General features: G+C 30.5%; 1 protein-coding gene across 1 annotated transcript in view; it reads left to right on the top strand.

The window, feature by feature from the left end:
• The window catches only part of LOC145331027 (uncharacterized), a 140,387-nt gene extending 120,514 nt beyond the window's left edge, over positions 1-19,873 (top strand). The window contains exons 25-27 of the mRNA XM_080175629.1: positions 2,482-2,557; positions 2,840-2,978; positions 17,084-19,873. Of these exons, the coding sequence (XP_080031755.1) occupies positions 2,482-2,557; positions 2,840-2,978; positions 17,084-17,206 (338 nt within the window). The 3' untranslated portion in view covers positions 17,207-19,873. The remainder of the gene's footprint in view (positions 1-2,481; positions 2,558-2,839; positions 2,979-17,083) is intronic.
• Positions 19,874-20,113: the final 240 nt, after the last annotated feature.

The following is a 20,113-nucleotide window of genomic DNA, read 5'->3' as shown; positions in this document are numbered from 1 at the left end:
TCTCTATAAGTATTCGTATAGCAAGTTCTGTCTGAATGTTGGTACTTAAATTGTGGTATAATTTAGAAATCTCTGTTCTTTTTTGATAGAATAACCTTATTTTTTTCAAGCTCATTTAAATCTTGTAGTAATGTGTTCGAATCCTAGTTAAAAAACACGTCCTTATGTTTATTTTATCATTTCAAACAGATTCGCTGCGGTTCGACGTTATAGTCCTTGTTTCGAGATAAATAGAATTAGAAACCAATCATGTTCAATTTTCTCAATCAAAAAACTGCTGCTCAACAAAAAATTGAAAAGAAATAATTAAATTTAAAACTTAATCTTATTAAAATATCAAGAGTCAAATTAAAAAATTTAATTTCTTAATGTACTTTTGTATTAAAAGAAGAATTAAATTGAAAAAGAAGTTAAAACTAGGGTGGGAAAATCAATAAAACCTAAGCTTAGCAGCTTTCAATGATCCGAAGAAAAAAACTCATCTTTCCTGAAGAAATTTGAAGTACTAGAGAGTATCAATGACAAACTTTCGAATGAAATTAAGCGTAGAACGAGTAGATGATCTTTTATCAGCCAAATCATATATTTATATCTGATAACAGCCGAGTTAACAACATTCATCTATGACAGACGGGCAGACAGACAAATTGAGTTATAGAGTAGCTTTGACACTCACAAATATATTATGATGGGAAATATTTTACACCTGTTTATGTTTATTCTGCTAAAATGTTGTATAAATCTGATAACAAATAGCAAGTGATTTAGCTCAATGTGTTTGTATATTAGGGAAAAAGAAAGAGAGAGAGAGACAGACAGAGAGAGAGGGCGAGGGAGTGTGTGTGCGAGAGAGAGAGAGGGGGCGAGGGAGTGTGTGTGAGAGAGAGAGGAAGAAAGTGTCTTTTAGTTTAAAATCCTGGGCGATTATTTAAATCTTGATACAAATATAAAATACGTGTCGAGGAATATTTTTTTTTCTTCAACGAAGCCATTTTGCAAAAAAAAAGAAATGCCTAAATTCATTAGGGAACTAAATCTCACAAGAACACGATTATTAACACCCAGACATTCTACAGATTTAGAAAGCTTCGCTGCTGTTGGATCTAATTGTTTCCGTTTACTTGGGAAGGCATAACCTTTCTCGTGAATTTTTTCGATGATATAAGCATAAAGCTGCATTTATTTTTGTCATGGGTTAATACTATGACAGATTAAATGATACACAACGCTAATCAAAATAGATAAAGTTCCCTATATGAAAATTATTGTAAGAATAGTTTGGACAGTTTTTTACTTCCCAATCAATATAAAGTAAAAGTTCCTGAAGTTTTAAACCAAAGAAAAAGAAGGGGAGTGTGATCCAGATTTGGGACGGACAAAACAATTGACGTATATATATCAACTTAAGCATTTATTTAAATTACTTTAAATGTCAATAAATGTCCGTCGAATTTTGTTATATTTATCCCAAACAATGCAATGTATGGATATTTGTGACAAAATACATAAATATCCAAAGGCGTAAAAATTTAGGATAAAGGTATAAGTCATTGAATAGATCCCCTCTCCCTTTAAAAAGAATCCATCTTAAATTTTACCCACAAATTCATAATTTTATTTACATTGCGGCCCATGGTTCTAAAAGCTTAAACCCTTCCCCTCCCCCAATGTTAATTATCCTTGGTAATTACATTCATGACAGTTTTATCATATGCTACAAATAGCCTAAACTATCATCATTAACTAGCCTATTAATGGTACATTTACTCATCTCTTTATCCCTGATAAAGTGTAGTGGTTTGTATGGCATACATTACCTATTGTCTACCACAAAGTACATCTTACACAATTAACTACAATACACATACATAAAAGAAAGTATACAATAATAAATTGAAGGATATAGGAGCATGTAATGCACGTAAGATTATGTAAATTGTTAGAAAAAAAACACAAAAATGTCACAATTTAAAAAGAAGGTAGAACACGTGCCATATGAATATATATCTTATAGAACATCAACCATATCCGCGAAGTGTAGGAATTAAAGTAGAACACCTGTCATATTCATATTTATTTTATCGAATACTAGCGGCTACGCCCCTAGAGGCCTCTAGGAGCACTTGAAGAGGGGGGATGCGAATCCAAAAGCCCTTTTTATTTTAGATTCAAAAAAAGTTTACAAATTTTTTTGTGTGGGGTGGGTATTTTTTTCTAGGGGCGATTTCTTTTGGGAGGGTGGTGGTACCCTCCCCCAAAAAAGTTATAAACCTTCCCGGGATGTATTACAAGCTACCCTGTTAAGGAGAACCCGATCGGTTCAGCGGTTAGCGAGATCCTTCAGTACAAACATACAGACAAACACACAGACAAACATCCTGTTACTTTATTATAAGGATATCAACCATATCCGCGAAGTGGGAGGAGTTGATACTGTAGGAATTAAAGTAGAACACCCGCCATATTATATATATTTTATAGAACATATCAACCATATCCGCGAAGTGGGAGGAGTGGATACTGTAGGAATTGGTGCAAGCTATGACGGAATCAATGCGTAAGTAGATTTTTATCATTATTTGAAAAAATATCTGAATTTTATTAGTATTAATATAAATCTTCAAAAGCACGACTTTATGGAAAAATAAAATCTGCACCGCACTTCTTGATTTCTATTGATCTTTATTTACTTATAGCCTTTTAACTATACTTAGCTTTAATATGACAGCCCTAAAATTAGCCCCTATAAGGCTCTTGTAAAAAAAAATATAAAAATGATTATTAATTTTACAAAAATCCTCTAAGCTAAATTTGAAAAATACACAAACTTTATTTCTAGTGTGCCAAGTGGTCTTGAGGACGTATCCAAATATGTTGAGCTGGTTTCTGCCTTGTACGCCTCGGGCAAGTGGACCATAGAGGACCTCAAGAAGCTGGTCGGGCTCAACTTCCTCCGCGTGTACAGGGAGGTCGAGAAGGTATAATTTTTTTTATAGATTTTAAAATTTCCGGCCAAGTCCTTTTGTCTGGTGGTGTATCAGTCATTCTTTCTGTTTGGTGACGTGCATATATTGTAATTTTTATTGTATTTGAATATTTTGTGAGATATATTACACTATTTTTTAGAAGAAAAATGAAATTTAATTAATTCAAATTATATCTTGTATTATATTCACACCAGCAAGGTTTTATTTTTACATGATAAAAAAATTAACATCTTAGTAAACTGAATTTTAAAAGCTCAAATTGTAAATGCCTTCATCCAAAACCTTATGAAGACGCTTTCTAATCATCTCATAACTTAATTGGTACAGAGTTTAACTACATAATTTATTCTAAAAATGACTATTTTTCTAAACAATACAATAATTAACATGATAAAATAAAACCTTGATGAAAGTTGGTTCTTGAGAAAAATACATAAATGATATTATGTAATATATCTAAATATTAGCATATAAATAAAATTTTATAATAATTGTTATTTTTCTTGAGAGCCTACTTAAATCATTATTGTATGGTAAAGTAAAATAAAGTATTTTCATAAGTAGCGAAATATGTATTTGTCTTAATAGGTTTGATTTGACTTTATATTGACTTAACGGGTTTCAACGGACTTTTTATTCTTAATCAACAAAATATAGAGTAGCTGAGTTACTTGTAAAGTTATTGTAATAGATTTCTTTTTATTAGATTGCACAATAAAATTCAAAGTATAAACGTTCAAAAATTTCGAAAAATGATTCAATCTAATTTAAAAGATTTTTTTTCTTCCTTAATTAAAGCAAAATAATGTACTCTAAATGTTAAATTAAAATTATGTAGAATTTGCTTAGATAAAGAAAAGAAATAGTATCCTATGAAGCAAAGACTTCTAAAAACAAATAATTCCGAGTTTATTCTATGTAAGGTTGCTAACTAAATTTGGAGGTTTAATATAGATTTATCTCTTCACGCATTGCGTAGGACTATAGATAGATATTCTATAATTCAATCATATAATGTTTTTGTGAGAATAGTTATTTATCGCATCTTACTATAGACAGCTTTCCGCGGGTATAAACATTACGATTAAACCACCTTTTTTAAGCCTCGAGATGTCGAATAAACTGGTTTTACTTTCATGACCGTACATTTTTATATTCGTATAAACATGGATATAATACGATGCTATACATAATTTTTCAGCATGGCTGAATTCTGAAGTATTCAATCTTGGTATTTTGCCTGTTAAAGAATAGGGTTGGGGTTTATGAAATATAGATAGCTTATTAAGATAGTTTAAGATTAAGTTTAGATTAAGTTTGATTGTGTAAAACTTGAAAACTAAACAAATAAAACATGATTCAAATTGTAGAATATCATTCTCTGTTAATGAAAGTACCTTGCTATTTCTCTTCATTTATCTAAGTCAAGTTTATATACAAGTCTGAACAGTTTTGTCTGCGTATACGTATATTTTTTGGTATTTTTCAACAAAAAAAGTCCTCTCATTCAATTTTGTTAAAAACTTATTTGTTAATAATCTGAAAGTTTGTTTTAAGGGTTAAGATACCTACATTAAGATTAAATAAATATCCCCTGTTCATTGTTGCATGATTTTTTTGCATGATTAATTTTGCATGATTATATTTTAGTTATCCTTGTTTTAAAGCATGGACTTAAAATATGTTTTTTTTTTAACTAATTGTCAAGGAGCAAAAATTTCAATGAATTTACTCTGATTATTTTAAGAAAACCTTCAGAGTTTTATGTTGTAGAAGCTAAAACTTTGCTTTGTCAGAAACATTTAAAAAAAATATATTTGAAATATATCATAAACACAAAGTATTGAATTTCTAAATAACACAAATATATGGGACGATTTTAAACCGCTAATATTCAAAACTTTCAATAAATAATACTTTTTAAATTCATATAAAGAGTGTTAAGAAATTGAAATATATGCATCATTTTATTCCAATTATTGAGTCAATTTAAATCTAATCCAAACAAACGTACAAAAATATAAGTTGTCATTTCTAATTAAAAAGGACAAAACAGATACAGAACATACCACACATATAAACTTCAGCCCAACCCATCCAATTCAATTTTAAAAGCCTCCTCAATCTAACTTTTCTCATAAGATGCTTTTAATTGCAAGGACAAACTAGTAATCTTCTTTTCCATGGATGGGGGATTGGTCAGTAGGAAGCAATTTTTTTTGTTTTATTATCTTTGACGAAGCAAAAATTTTCATATATTAGTCTACATCGATGTTTTTTCTCCGGGCAATTTTAGTAATTTCAAGATAATTGTAAAGAATCTGTCCCTAAACCTCCATCCTATTATTTATATAAAGTAGTAAGCTGTTTTGTCTGTGGCGAAGGATCTCACTAACAGCTGAATTGATATGGTTTTCCTTCACAGTTAAGATTCAAATATGCCCAGGAATGTTTTTTACTATTTTAGGAAGATTACCTCCACCCTCCCAACCCCCCCCCCACCTCTAAAAAAAATGTGCCTTTCTTTTTCTTTCTAAATCTTATAATGAAAATGAGAAGTCCATGCCCCGTCGACTTCTCTCCCCCACCCCCACCTTGTGTACTCCAAGAGTTTTCTAGGGGCATAGCTGCTAGTTTTTAATATAGGAAAAAATGCTGTTGATACATATTTTTAACAGAAATCTCGTCAAGGTTACGAAGATACGATAACAAGGTCGTAAACTTCCTAAATACTAAAGATAATTTAAATATTTACAAAAGGACTTTTCTGTATTTAGTTTTACGACTGCAAAGAATAAATATTAAAAAGAAAATCACAATAAAATAAGATATTTAAAAGTTAATAGTTAAAGAAGTTAAAATTACAGACTCAAACTCATATAACATGAGACTTAATATTCTATCAATATTTTGCCCAAAGAATTGCTATTTAATAAGTATTTGAAAAATTTGGTCCAAATTGTTCGAAATTAGAATTAATCTTATTTCCTGGCAGGCGTATAGACTAAAACTTCTGTAATATATAGAGTAGATATGCAACAACATAAAAAAATACTATCAATAATAAAAAAAAGAAACTTGGCTCAGTTATGTGAGGTCCATATTTGGCACAAATATTTATTATAAGTGTTATACATCTATACTATACATATATTACAGATATAATTTATGCATTTTTTGCCCTTTCTTTTTACATTGTTGAATGTATGGCCTACTTCTAAAAAGATTCTTTATTATTATGTCGTATTAACCTTCTATCAATGGAAGACAACGTTTTTTTATACTTCTTAAAAAACGATCATATAGTTTGTATCATAAAACAAATTTGTATACTTTCACTACATTTGTAGTGTTAAAAGCTTGTCTAAAACATTTGTCTCCGTGTGTATGTTTTGCTCTCTTTGAAATTTGGTAGATTTTTATCAGATTTTTTGGGTGAAAAAAAAGCAGAAATTCATTTTGGATTCGCCCCATGAAGTAATAGGATGTCTCGAAGTGAGAGTATCTGAATAAAACATAAAAATAAATACTTTACAGGAAAACATTGTCTTATTTTATCAGTAAGGTTTATTTAAAGACAATTTCATTGAACTTAAATCTTTGGAATATTAGGCATAATTCTAATTTGGGATTAATTAAAGCACCCAGTTTCCATTTTGTATGCTTCTGTGGAACTCATTACATAAATGTTTATTGATTGCAATTTGCAAGAAGGAAAGAAATACATTTCTACCTTTGCAAGAAACACCCATTCCATCTCCAGTAGTCAGAGATAAGGGATATATATACAATATATTGATGGTAGTTTGTATTAATTAAAAATAGCCATTCTTATCTTCACATAGTTGTTGGACAGATCAGGGGCGTCCAAGCTTTTTTATTTGGAGGGGGGGGGGGGGGGTAAAATAAGCTTGGGATGGTAATTACCCCCCCTGAAATCTGTTGGCAGGGGTAAAATTTTTTGGGAAAGGTAATTTAAATATGTAAAAAGATACCTTTCTAATAATGAAATACTATTAGATATTTAGCAGTAAAAAATTAAAGTTTATGAACAAAATGAAAGTCAACAAATAAAACATTCAAATAAAGTTTGTACATAATCATTTATCAGGAAAAAATAATATATATACTTCTGGCCCATTTACTAGCTCCTTTATCCCTGGCAGTTATGCAAAATGCAGAGACTTTCATTGCAACCATTTACTTCTGAATGACAGAACTAATTCTACAAATGAGTTTAAAAAGAGATGTAGGTAGGATGGAGGAGTTTGGGATAACCTTGAAATGCGTTTGTACTTTAAATAAAGATATATACTTCGTCAGAAAGATTAGTGGCTCTGTTTTGTTTCATTTGATTAAGTCATTGCTAGGGCTACTTGTTGTCTATGAGTGTCTTTATCTGTAGTGTAGGCTCTTGCTAAACGCCTGACTTATAACGAAAATTCTTAAAGGTTAGTAAATATTTAGTTGAGTACCTGTACTCTCCTTAGAAAAATCGCACCTGGAAAAAATTTATTTGGAGGGTCGGACTACTCCCCCCCCCCCCCCTCCCCCACTTCAGTCCTCTTCTTAAGTGCGCCTAGAGGACTCTAGAGACGAAGCGAAGCAGCTAGTTTACTTATTCAAGTTTATAGTGAAAATAACTCATTTGAAAAACTTATGATTTATTTTAAAACCTATATACCTATCCAATTATTCCTGAGTTATGTCAAGGTTTTTAACACACATAAATTTTCTACTTTGCAGTTTATCTATGTTTAAATTACTTTCCTTCTAATTCATTTACCTTCAAATAAGAAAAATTAGTTAAATATAGGTTATTATAATTGTTTGTTCTTTTATTGAAACAAAATGACATTTTTAGTGATTTAAATACAGTTATTGCTGTAAACATCAAATCACTTTTATTGTATGACTTTACTTAGCTTCTTTCAGTTGAAACATTAATATGAAAAGCAAAATATCTGTAGATGATACTAAATTTAGAAACAATTTCATCTTTATTTTTATTTTATGTGAACTCCATGTTGTGATTTTAAATTGTATTTTGTGAACAATAGATAATCTATTGCATTATAACATTTTCTCTTTCACTTCCATGCAAGGATAAAGGAATTTGTAATTGAAAATGTATTATTAGGATAAAAGGCTAAATAAAATTACCCATGAAAGAATCGTTTCTTTGTTTTGGTACACTTGATACTTCAAAAAAATTTTGTACTTGTTATTTATAAATTTAAATAATTTTAAATAATCATAAACCTTACTCTGAAAAGAATCAGTAACCTAAAGGGATAAGACAATGGCTGATTAATTGGTATACATCCCCAATGATGATGCCTAAAATTACTCTTCTTTAGATTAAAATTAGTGGTTGAAACGTTTGAACGCTCAACTTAATTAAAAAACCAATCAAAAATTACCGAAGTACCCAAAGACAACGTATAAGAAAACGTTATTATTAAAATTTGGGGACTAGTGAAGTGAACAGCCCATTGTACCCTCTCTCTCTAAAAAGAAAACTTATAACTAGCAATATTGTTTATGACAATTTATAAAATTTTTACGTATTTACTTTTCATTTGTCTCTGATATTTCTGAAATATTTCACAACACACAAGAAAAAGAAAAAAAAGAAAGATATTTGTAAGTTGAATGAATGTAGTTTGAGGAGTGTGTAGAATTATTTTATTATATTTTCTTCAAGGTATAGTTGATATTAAGGAATATAGCTTGGTTCTTATACATTTCTTAAATCGTCACAGTGGATTTTACAAATTTATGATTGGTTGATACAAAGGTTTAATTGATAAAATTTTATCAACAAGATATGATTTGGCCTTATAGATGAGGTTTGTAGCGTAAACTCCATAAAACAGGTGTACAACAGATGCATTTTAATTCATTTTAGTGATGCTGAATTCTTTGATCAATTTGGAAGCATCTTTCTTGAATATCAAAAAAATATGTCACACAATACAAATGACCAATGATAGGCCAGAATATATATTTAACCATTAGTCAATTAAAACTAAAATGTATACTGGCCTTTTATTAGTCTTTTGTATTGTATGACATCCTTTTTTATTAGGCACTATAAGCTGCTTTAAAATTTGACTTTGCTGTAGCAATCTTTATTTCTTAGTTGATATGGTATTGGTGGTTGGTTAGTGCATCTTTTGTCATAAAAACATATAGCAAATGTCACAATTTTCTTTCTCATGACATAAAAAAATCTTTTGTTTCCATCTTTACGATTTTGACTTAAATTATTATGGTATTGATGAAAATCTAACTAAGATTAGCAAATTATTCTAAAAACTGATTGTTTTTTTTATACAGTAATCTACAAAATGAATTCTAGCTATAAAAAATTAAATAGTTTTGACAAAGCAAAGTTTTTGAAATATATCCTGTGTGTTTATGGGTTGTGGGTAATATGGTAGGTCCACGCATTACCTGCATGATCAAATATCTCATGATTTTTAGTTCTTAATTTCTGACGACTTTTATACAGTGGGAGGCGTAGTGAAACAAGTAAGTTGGGGGGGGAAAGAACCAATTCAACGGTGTGCGGTCATTTCCGCATATTATCACATCAGCATATTGTTTCATCAATACACAAAAGCAAATTATTTTGTATTTTCACATTTTTCTCCATACCTTTGGTGTTTATGGTCCGATTTCCAAAATTTTTTCAGTTATAGATATCAAAATTGAATTTCCTGACGTTGAAAGAAAACAACTATGACGGTGAGACTGCTTTTAAGCAGTTTTTAGGCTATTTTTGTATTTTTCACATTTTTCTCCATACCTTTAGTGTTTATGGTCTGATTTAATAAAAAAATTTCAGTTATAGATATCAAAATTAAATTTCCTGTTATTTCAAGAAAATTGTATTTCTATAGGTCTACCATTGTGGTAACAGGAACAATTCAAAGACTGTTAAAGGTTAAGATTAAGTAAAAAAAAACCTCTCGCATATTTCTGTTAATCGCCGGCTACAGTGACCAGCATCTGCAAAGATTAACCACTGCTGAAAAAAATGTGTTTTAAAAAATATTTCCTTAATAGATTGTTCTTCTTCCTTAAAAAACAAGCAATGAAACGGTAGGACAAACGGATATTAACACTTATAATGTATAAGAGTTGAAGCAAAATTGTAAGTAAATTTGTTGAAAAACTGCTTGATACAGAATGATGTTTTTGGACATTCTTACATTGTTTGGACTTGATTATAGAGTTGCTTCGCTTTTAATATTTTAATTTGTTGTCCCAGGAATTAGTATACCAAAAATCAGATCAATCGGATAATTAGATCACATAAAAACTTGTTGTTTAAAAAGTAAAATATCAACATATTTAAAATGTACGTATGGACATTCTGGTTATGATTATAGGGTTGCTACGCTTTCTAAATCATACATAACTACTACAGGAATCACCATGCAAAGTTTGAAATCAATAGAACAATTCTAACATGCCTAAATGAACGAAAAAAGCTATCTGTACAGACCGACGGACAGACTGACCCTAATTATAGAAAAGCTTTGCTTTTAAAAAGAAAATTTAGCAATCACCATAACTAAGTAACAGGATGTTTGTTTAATTGGGGGGGCCTCATACGCCAACCCCCCCCCCCCCCCCCCAACCTATTGAGGTCCAGAAAGGGTACCGACCATTTAGGGTTAAACATAGAGTAAATTCGCTACTAAAACTTAAACTCTAAAGTCATCAGAGGTGTAACACAAATTTTATTTAGTTTCCTGCGAAGTTGTCTCCGATACCATCGCTAATTTTTAAAATCAAATTAACGTTTTTGCTATACAAAATGAAATATTTTAATAATTTTTAGTCCATTTTAATATGGAATATAAATATTCTAAATAAAAAAAAATAAGTTTTTTCAAGGCGTTGCAAAGTTTTAAGTTCGCCAAATTTGAGATATGCCTGAGAGCCGGACCTACCATTTAAGGTTGTGGGGAATCTGGTAGGTCCACGCATTACCTGCATGATCAAATATCTCATGATTTTTAGTTCTTAATTTCTGACGACTTTTTATACAGTTTTGTACTGTGGGAGGCGTAGTGAAACAAGTAAGTTGGGGGGGAAAGTACCAATTAAACGGTGTGCGGTCATTTCCGCATATTATCACATCAGCATATTGTTTCATCAATACACAAAAGCAAATTATATTAGAAGGGGTATACAGTAGTGGATCTAAAGGGATACTACAATGGCCGATAAATTAATATACATCCCCGGCCCTATGATGATACTTAGAATAACCCCTTCTGTAGATTAAAATTTGTGGTTGAAAAGTGTGAACACTCAACCTAATAACTTTGGGGACTATTGTCATTGCCCACTCTTTCTCTGCTGTACAAAGTTTATACTGTGTTAACAAGGACAAAAGGAGGAAAAGTAGAAAATATTTTTTTCATTAAATAAAAGAAATATATTTTTTTTCATTAAATAAAACAAATATATTTTGTATCTTGTATATCAAAATTGTAGATCCTAAATAAATTTTGTTGAGTAATTTACCACATCGTATTATAGACATCTTTCCGTGGATAATTAGTAAAAACAAGGTTCCGAATGCCTGATCTAACAAAACTGGTGCTAATCTTATGATATTTACTCTAATTCTCATGTAAAATTTCTGTAATATTAATAGTAATAGAGTAGCCCCGCTACTCTAAATTATTTTGTTTTATACCAACTAAGAACTAACGGCAAATTTTCAGATATTTAAATTATTTTTTTTTTAAAGAATTAATTAATGATTATTAAAATCTCAAAAGCTTTTTTTCTAAGTTTGTTTCAAAAATTAATTTAAATACTATGAAGAAAAAAAATACTTTATCGATGTACTTAATAGCTTAATGTACTTTTCTTCAATTTATACATGGAAACGTTTTATGGGGGCGTTGTTCAAAAAAGTGGTTTAAACACCACCAATAATTAAAATTTAAACAAAAATAAAAATCTGTATATTAATGTATTTTATATACATAGATATATTTAAATCTTTTATTACAAGCGACTTTAGATAAAGTATCAATTAATTCACATGCGTCGCATGTGTTTGAATGTATTCGCATCAATGTAAATTATGTTTGCAGGGATAAATGGAGTTGAAATATGGATCTTGAAATTGTTGGCGAATTTTATCTATAATTTAGATGTCTGTCAGCTTGTCATTGTAACTTTTTTTCTGCTTTTGTAAAAAATATTGGAAAACGAATCAGTTTTTTACTGTCAGTGAGTAAATACATATTAGTTTTTTTTAAAAGCAATGCTTTTCTATAATTATGGTCTGTCCGTCTGTATGTGAGTTTATTTTATTCTGGGACAGTTAGCTATTCTGGTTAATTTAAACAGGTTAGAATTGTCCTATCAATTTCAAACTTTACATGTTGATTCCTATAAAAATTAGGTATAATTTAGAAAGTGTAACAACTTTATATTGACTTATGTTTAAAATTCTGCTTATTAAGTTCTGACACTCTACAAGTGTTAATGTTCGTTTGTCCTACCATTTAAGAGCTTTGCTTATATGGATGTTGGCTTCCATGTTTGGTTGTTGTTAAAATGAGGAGTTATGTTATAAGATATGTGCCAGAGGGCAATTCTAGGTGAATTTTGTTAAGGGGGGCAGCAGTTCTGACACTTTTGCGTAAACAGGGAGCATAGGCTTTGTCTTTGGAGTGAGAGGATAGATTATTCAATAAAAAAAGTTTAGTTTTGGGGTGTATTTTCCTTATATCTATTTTTTTGATAGGTCTCCAGGTTCAGGTGCTGCAGGCTGGAAGGTCACTTCTGGACAGGTATAAATGAAAAAAAAATTTGTTTGAAATCTGGCTCCAGGTTTAGGTACTGCAGGCCTCCAGATGGATCCTGGACAGGTAAAACAAAAAATTTTCAGTTTTAAAGTTAGAGAATAACTTATTTAACAAAAGTTGCTACTTTATGGATAGTACTAGCGGCTACGCCCCTAGAGGCCTCTAATGGCACTTTAAATGTTTTTTTTATATTTAAAATATGTCTATGTTGCTTTTGACATTTATATTTGCGTTTAACTCTCTTTCTAAAATTAAGAAACGTAAAAAAAATTTAGATTTTTTGTGATTTCTCTTGGGAGGGTGGTGGTACCCTCCCCCAAAATAGTTAAAAACCTTCCCGGGACCTATTAGAATATACCCTTTTAAGAAGAACCCGATCAGTTCAGTGGTTAGCAAGATCCTTAGGTACAGACAAACAGACAAACACCCTGTTACTTTAGTATAAGGATTAACCAATTTGAAGATAAATTTGAAATCGGGCTCCAGGTTCAGGTACTGCAGGCCTCCAGCTGGATCCTGGACAGGTTAAAAACTAAAAATTTTTACTTTTGAAGTTAGAGCATAACTTATTTAACAAAATTTGCTACTTTATGGATAGTATTAACCAATTTGAAGATAAATTTGAAATCGGGCTCTAGGTTCAGGTACTGCAGGCCTCCATGTGAATTCTGGACAGGTAAAAACTGAAAAATTTTACTTTTGAAGTTAGAGCATAACTTATTTAACAAAAGTTGCTACTTTATGGATATTATTAACTCATTAGAAGAAGAATTTTAAATCGGGCTCCAGGTTCTTGCGGGCCCCCAGGTGGATTCTGGACAGGTAAAAACTAAAAATAATACCTTTGAAGTTTAAACAAAACTTATTTAACAAAAGTTACTACTTTATGTATAGTATTAAATAATTTAAAGAAAAATTTGTAATTGATTTCAAATTTTTCTTCAAATGAGTTAATACCTATTATCCATAAAGTAACTTTTGTTTAAGAAGTTATGCTCTAACTTTAAAAGTAAAAACAAGTAAATACTGTCCATAAAGTAGCAACTTTTGTTAAGTTTGTTTTGTTCTAACTTCAAAAGTAAAAATTTTAAGTTTTTACCTGTCCAGAATTTACCTGGAGGCCTGCACTACCTGAACCTGGAGCCTGATTTCAAATTTTTCATCAAATTAGTTTATACCATCCATAAAGTAGCAACTATTGTTTAATGAGTTTTGTTCTAACTTCAAAATTAAAAATTTTTAGTTTTTACCTGTCCAGAATTCACCTGGAGGCCTGCAGGACCTGAACCTGGAGGCTGTTTTTTTATTTTTTCTTCATATATGCTCATAAAATCCCAAAAGATGAATATTTGGTTTAATAAGTTGATCTCTAACTCTTCAAACATTTTTTTTTTTCATTTACACCTGTCCAGAAGTGACCTTCCAGCCTGCAGCACCTGAACCTGGAGACCTATCAAAAAAATTTAAATATAAGGCAAATACACCCCAAAACTAAACTTTATTTTTTAATAACCCATCCTCTCACTCCTAAGATAAAGCCTATGCTCCCTGTTTACGCAAAAGTGTCAGAACTGCTGCCCCCCTAATTAGTAAGTAGCGAAGCTACTCTATAATTTGAAATGTCTGTCCGTCTATCTGAGAAAGAATAGGGGAAACGATTTTCTCGGCTCCTGTTTAAGATAGAAGGATGAAATTTCTTGTCAACAATCTTTTTAATATGGAGTATAATCAAGTATAAAACATGGATGCCAGTCGGACTCCTTTTTAGCAGGTTTTAGGCTATTTTTAAATTTTTCTATTTTTTCTCCATATCTTTGATGTTTATGGTCCGATTTTCAAAATTTTTTCATTTACAGATATCAAAATTAAATTTCCCGTCAATTAAAGATAACAACCATGACGGTCCAACTGCCTTTTTGTAGGTTTTAGGCTATTTTTATATTTTTCACATTTTTCTCCATATCTTTGGTGTTTATTGTCCGATTTTCAAAACTTTTTCAGTTCTAGATATCAAAATTAAATATTCTGTCGTTTTAAGAAAACAAACATAGCAGTAAGACTGCCTTTTAGCAGGTTTTTGGCTATTTTCCCCATTTCTTTGGTGTCCAATTTTCAAACTTTTTTTTGAATATCAGAATCAAAATAATTTTTCCCAATGTTATGAGCATCTTTTATGTCGTCATTGTACAAAATAAAACAAGGTTTCGTGTTTATTTTCTCCGAAAAATCTATTCTTCATTTTAAAAATACACCTTAAATCTACTTGTACACATTCCCCTCTACGATTTTTTTGTGCTTCGCTACTTATGGATGTTGTCATCCTTGTTTTATTATCATTAATAAATTTATTTGATGAAACCATCTCCCTATTTCATAAAATAATTCAATAACCCCTTAACATTTGGGGGGGGGGGGGGGGGAGAGACTTAAATGCCACCTCCCCCCTTATGGTTTTTAGTAGCGAAGCTACTCTATAATTCGAAATGTCCGTCCGTCCGTCTGCCCGTCCGTCTGTTTGTCCGTCTGTCCGTCCGTCTGTCCGTCCGTCTGTCCGTTTGTCCGTCTGATCGTCTGTTCGTCTGTCCGTCCGTCTATCTGTCCGTCTGTCCATCCGTCTCTCCGCCCGTCTGTCCGCCCGTCTGTCCGCCCACCTGTCCGTCCGTCTGTTCTTCCGTCCGTCTTTCCGTCCGTCTTTCCGTCCGTCTTTCCGTCCGTCTTTCCGTCCGTCTCTCCGTCCGCTTGTCCGTCCGTCTGTCCGTCCGTCCGTCCGTCTGTCCGTCCGCCTGTCCGTCTGCCCGTCCGTCCGTCTGTCCGTCCTTCTGTCTGTCCGTCTGTCCTTCCGTCCCTCTGTCCGTCTACTCTATAATTCGAAACGTCCGTCCGTCTGTCTGCCCGTCCGTCTGTCCGTCTGTCTGTCTGTCCGTCTGTCCTTCCGTCCCTCTGTCCGTCTACTCTATAATTCGAAATGTCCGTCTGTCTGCCCATCCGTCTGTCCGTCTGTCTGTCCGTCCGTCTGTCTGTGCGTCCGTCCGTCCGTCTGCCCGTCCGTCCGTCCGACTGCCCGTTCGTCCGTCTGTCCATCCGTCCGGAAGGGTACCGACCGTTTAGGGTTAAACATAGAGTAAATTCGCTACTAAAAACTTAAACTCTAAAGTCATCAGAGGTGTAACACGAATTTTATTTAGTTTCCTGCGAAGTTGGCTCCGATACCATCGCTAATTTTTAAAATCAAATTAACGTGTTTGCTGTACAAAATGAAATATTTTAATAATTTTTAGTGCATTTTAATATGGAATGTAAATATTCTAAATAGAAAAAATTAATTTCTATTAAGGCGTTGCAAAGTTTTAAGTTCGCCAAATTTGAGATATGCCTGAGAGCCGGACCTACCATTTAAACTACAACCCCATTTAAACTACAACCTGTTTATGCATGTGTTATGAAAATTATTTTTCAATTTACATAACATTTAAAATATCTCGACAAAATTTATAAAAAGACAATTGGTGGTTTTATTATGAGTTTGATATTGCTCTTAAATTGGTATGTCAATTTTACTTTCGTATGGGAAAATCTTATGAATAAAATTACCGTAGATTTTACAAATGATGCAAGGTTTGTATAATTTAAATGCATGACTAGGTTTTTTTTGCATGATTTGTTGAACCATTTATTTCGGCGACTTAAAAAATCTACAATCTACATATGATACTAAAATATGAAACAAGACAGACATCTTTTGACTTAAAATGAGAAGAGTATAACATAGGACAAATATTTTAAAGGGTAATTTAAAGGACTATACTTCATTTAAGGTTTGTCAATATAACAAATCTATAATTCTAAACAAATTGCTTTGGATGCTTTTTCTATGCCTAGATTTTTTTCTAAAAAGCATCAAAACATTGTTTCATTAGTTAGTCAGGCTCTGTAATTGATTGAATTTATCACAAAGTTAACTTTTTTATTATCAATTAAACCTTAAATTTAGCTGTGCATTATTGAAAAAAGTGATTCTATTTTATTAAAAAAATATTAAGAGCCTGACTTTCTGATCAAATTCTTAAACATCTGGCATTATTGGGACAAACAAGCCATGGTATGATGTTTCATGACATGACCAACACCCCACTTCAATATATTTTTTGACATTTTTTTCCTTTTCTCTTTATTATCATTATTCCTTTTTTATTAAGTAGTTTGTTTAACCTGTTATGTAGGTATCTGAACCTGTGTCTACTGTGTCAGGTTGGTACGCAGCTCCAGGATACTAGCCTAGCCCAGGAGGAACTCATACCTGGACCAGATATTAAGGATACAGTCGAGTGTAGGACAATTAATAAAAGAAACACAAACAGTGAACCTTGCTGATGTTGGGATGGATCTAATCATTGCTGGAACGATATTTTAAAATAAAAAAAAAATCTAGGAGAAATTTAATAAATGCATGAATTCTGGACAATATGTTGACTGTATAAAAAAAGTGTAAATATGAAAATATATATTGAATATATATAAGTATAGATGGCTGATGTATGATGATACAACATTTTCTAGATGAATTATGTTGTTATGATAAAGTTATAACACTTTATACAAAATATATATGGTACACACTCTTGTACTCTGCTACTAAGAGTTCATAAACAACAATGTATAAACAAAATGTTAAACAAAATATAGTGATCTTTAAAGTGATATTTTCCCCAAAAAAGTGTAAATAGATTGAAATTAATGACTTATTGCTGGTGCCCAAACACACACACACACACACAAAGTGTCGGTGCTGCTAATTAATGTTAGAAAAATTGTATGTATTTCATTGGTGATAGTTATTAAAAATTAAAAACTTTTTATACAAATAAAGACTATAGCTTGATTTTAGTAAAACTTTCAAAACATATTATAAAAAATGCCAAAACCCCTTTGCCTTCCCCATATTAATCTATTTCCCATTTCATCTCTTTAAATTTAGAAATTTGATTCTCCCCCCCCCCCTTTCCCCCTCCTCTCTAGCATAATATATAATAATAAATAGTGAATAAAATTGTAAAAAATTAATAATTATTATACAATTATACATTTATTATAGTTTTAATGAGTAGTATGATTAAATGTGACTATGTCCAAGATTCATATTATTCCTACATGAAATGTGACACACTGATAATAATACAAATTAATGATATTATATTGTTAACACTAAATGAATATTTGGTGGATACCTTTAACAAGTTTACAAAATTATTTATTAATTCTATTGTTTAGTCAAATTATTAATGTTGAAAAAATTATTGAATAGAATTTTAAAAATATTTCATAAGTCTTAAAATGATAATCTTAAATAATTCTTACCTTAAAAAATTGTAGAAATAATTACCACTTTTGTAAGAGCAAAGCTGTAATAGTTTTGCATTATAAGTGTTAATTATTATTTATAGTTTGAAAATTTAAATTTTTATTATCATTTATTGATTTACGAAATATTTTCAAAATCCTAAATAATTATTGTAATAATTATCTAATTATGAAAAAATTGCCAACCCGGTGAGAGTTTATGACAAAAAAAAACATATACTTTAAATATAATTAATGGTTGTAACAATCAGTAATTTACTTGTTCAAAATCAAGCAATACAGCTGCAAAATATACTTTCTTTTCAATTTATTTTAATCTTTATATTTTTAAAATATTTACTTTACTTTTTATTAAAATAAACCATTTTGAGTATTGATAAGAAAATCTAGCTAAAGGATATAGAAGATTTTTTTAAATGTTGCTAAAAACAATTAATTAAGCTACACATTCTATAGAAAATGACTTATTTTACAAATAACATGCAACTAAAAATCATTTTTTACATTCTTTTTGATCTGATATTTGGATTGAATATTTTCTTTCATAGTTTTATTTTACAGAGAATTGAATTACAAAATATTTTTTTTCTTTTATTGAGGAAAACTTTTTTTTGAAACTTTACTTAGAAATTATGAATGACAGCTAAATAAAATGAATAAGTGCTTTTCTTCAAAACTTTTTCCAATAGCTTTTTATTTATTTTCTGTGAGTACAACTTTTATCTGTTTTGTCATAAAATATGTATAAGTACATTTATAGAAGAAGAAACATAAACATTTGAAAAGAAAAGTCTTTTTAGCAAGAGATAGCTTATTGACAGGTTGATTTACAGTAACATTATTGACAGGGTCTTTAATATAAATTCTCTTGTTTAAATAGGTTTTAATCAATAGTTTTATTTTAAATGCAAATATATGTAAGTTTTAAAAAAAGTTAAAATTGTAAATGTTTAAATATTTGCAGTTTTTAAAAAATGTGATACTAAACCTTAATGCTAAGCACAAATAATACTCAACTATAAAAACTTGGATTACTCTGTCCTGCTCTAGCCCTGCCTGCCTGCCTACCTGGCTGCCATGGTACTGCTGTAAGGAGAAAAATAAAATTTATAGTATAAGCAATTGCAAAACTTTATCTACTGCCAATAAACACAATTCCTTTGCCAAATCAATAGAAAAATTTAACAAATTTTATTTCTTTTTCCAAATAAAGGTTTATCCTACCCTATACAAAATGTAATGAAATGCTGAAATGTTAAGGATATTGGATCTAAAAAAAAGATTTTTGTCATTATTTATTTAATTTATTGTTTTTTATGGCTCATAATCTTATCTTATTTTATGAATAATGAAACAAAATATAAAAAAAATTTGGTGATGAAGCAGAAGTTTTCTTTAGATTCTATTTCTTTTTCATCAAGAAAAAAAATGTTGACTCCATGTTATATCCCTGTGATTATTGAGATTATAAGGAGCCAAGTTTTAATGTTATCATTTGTTATAATTTATTATCATTAAAATAATATTATTAAAGTTATTTTCCACGTCATTTATACATTATTTATAGTTATTGTTTCAGAAGGTTTTTTATATATGTATTACAATTTATGAAATAGTTGCCCGAATTGTAAAGCACAATATGCAACAGAAATATAAAAATAAACTTTTTTGTATAAACAACACAAACTTTGTTATACTCGATATTCTTTAAATTGGCTTTAGGACCAGGGAACGAGGGACAGACGTAATATTTGATGGAATTCGATTAGGACAAACAAATTAGAGTCAGACAGCGGAAAGTACAAACAAATATGAGATAGACTTCAGATAGGACAAACTTCGGATAGGGCAAACACAGGATAGACAAAGTTCGGATAGGACAAACATAGACGAGACAAGCTTAGTATAGGACAAACTCCG

The sequence above is a fragment of the Acartia tonsa genome, chromosome 1, assembly GCF_053477335.1.
Source record: "Acartia tonsa isolate MP-2025a chromosome 1, ASM5347733v1, whole genome shotgun sequence".
In the NCBI taxonomy this organism is placed as follows: Eukaryota; Metazoa; Arthropoda; class Copepoda; order Calanoida; family Acartiidae; genus Acartia; species Acartia tonsa.
The sequence above is the reverse complement of the archived record's forward strand: the minus strand, read 5'-3'. Positions and strand labels throughout refer to the sequence as shown.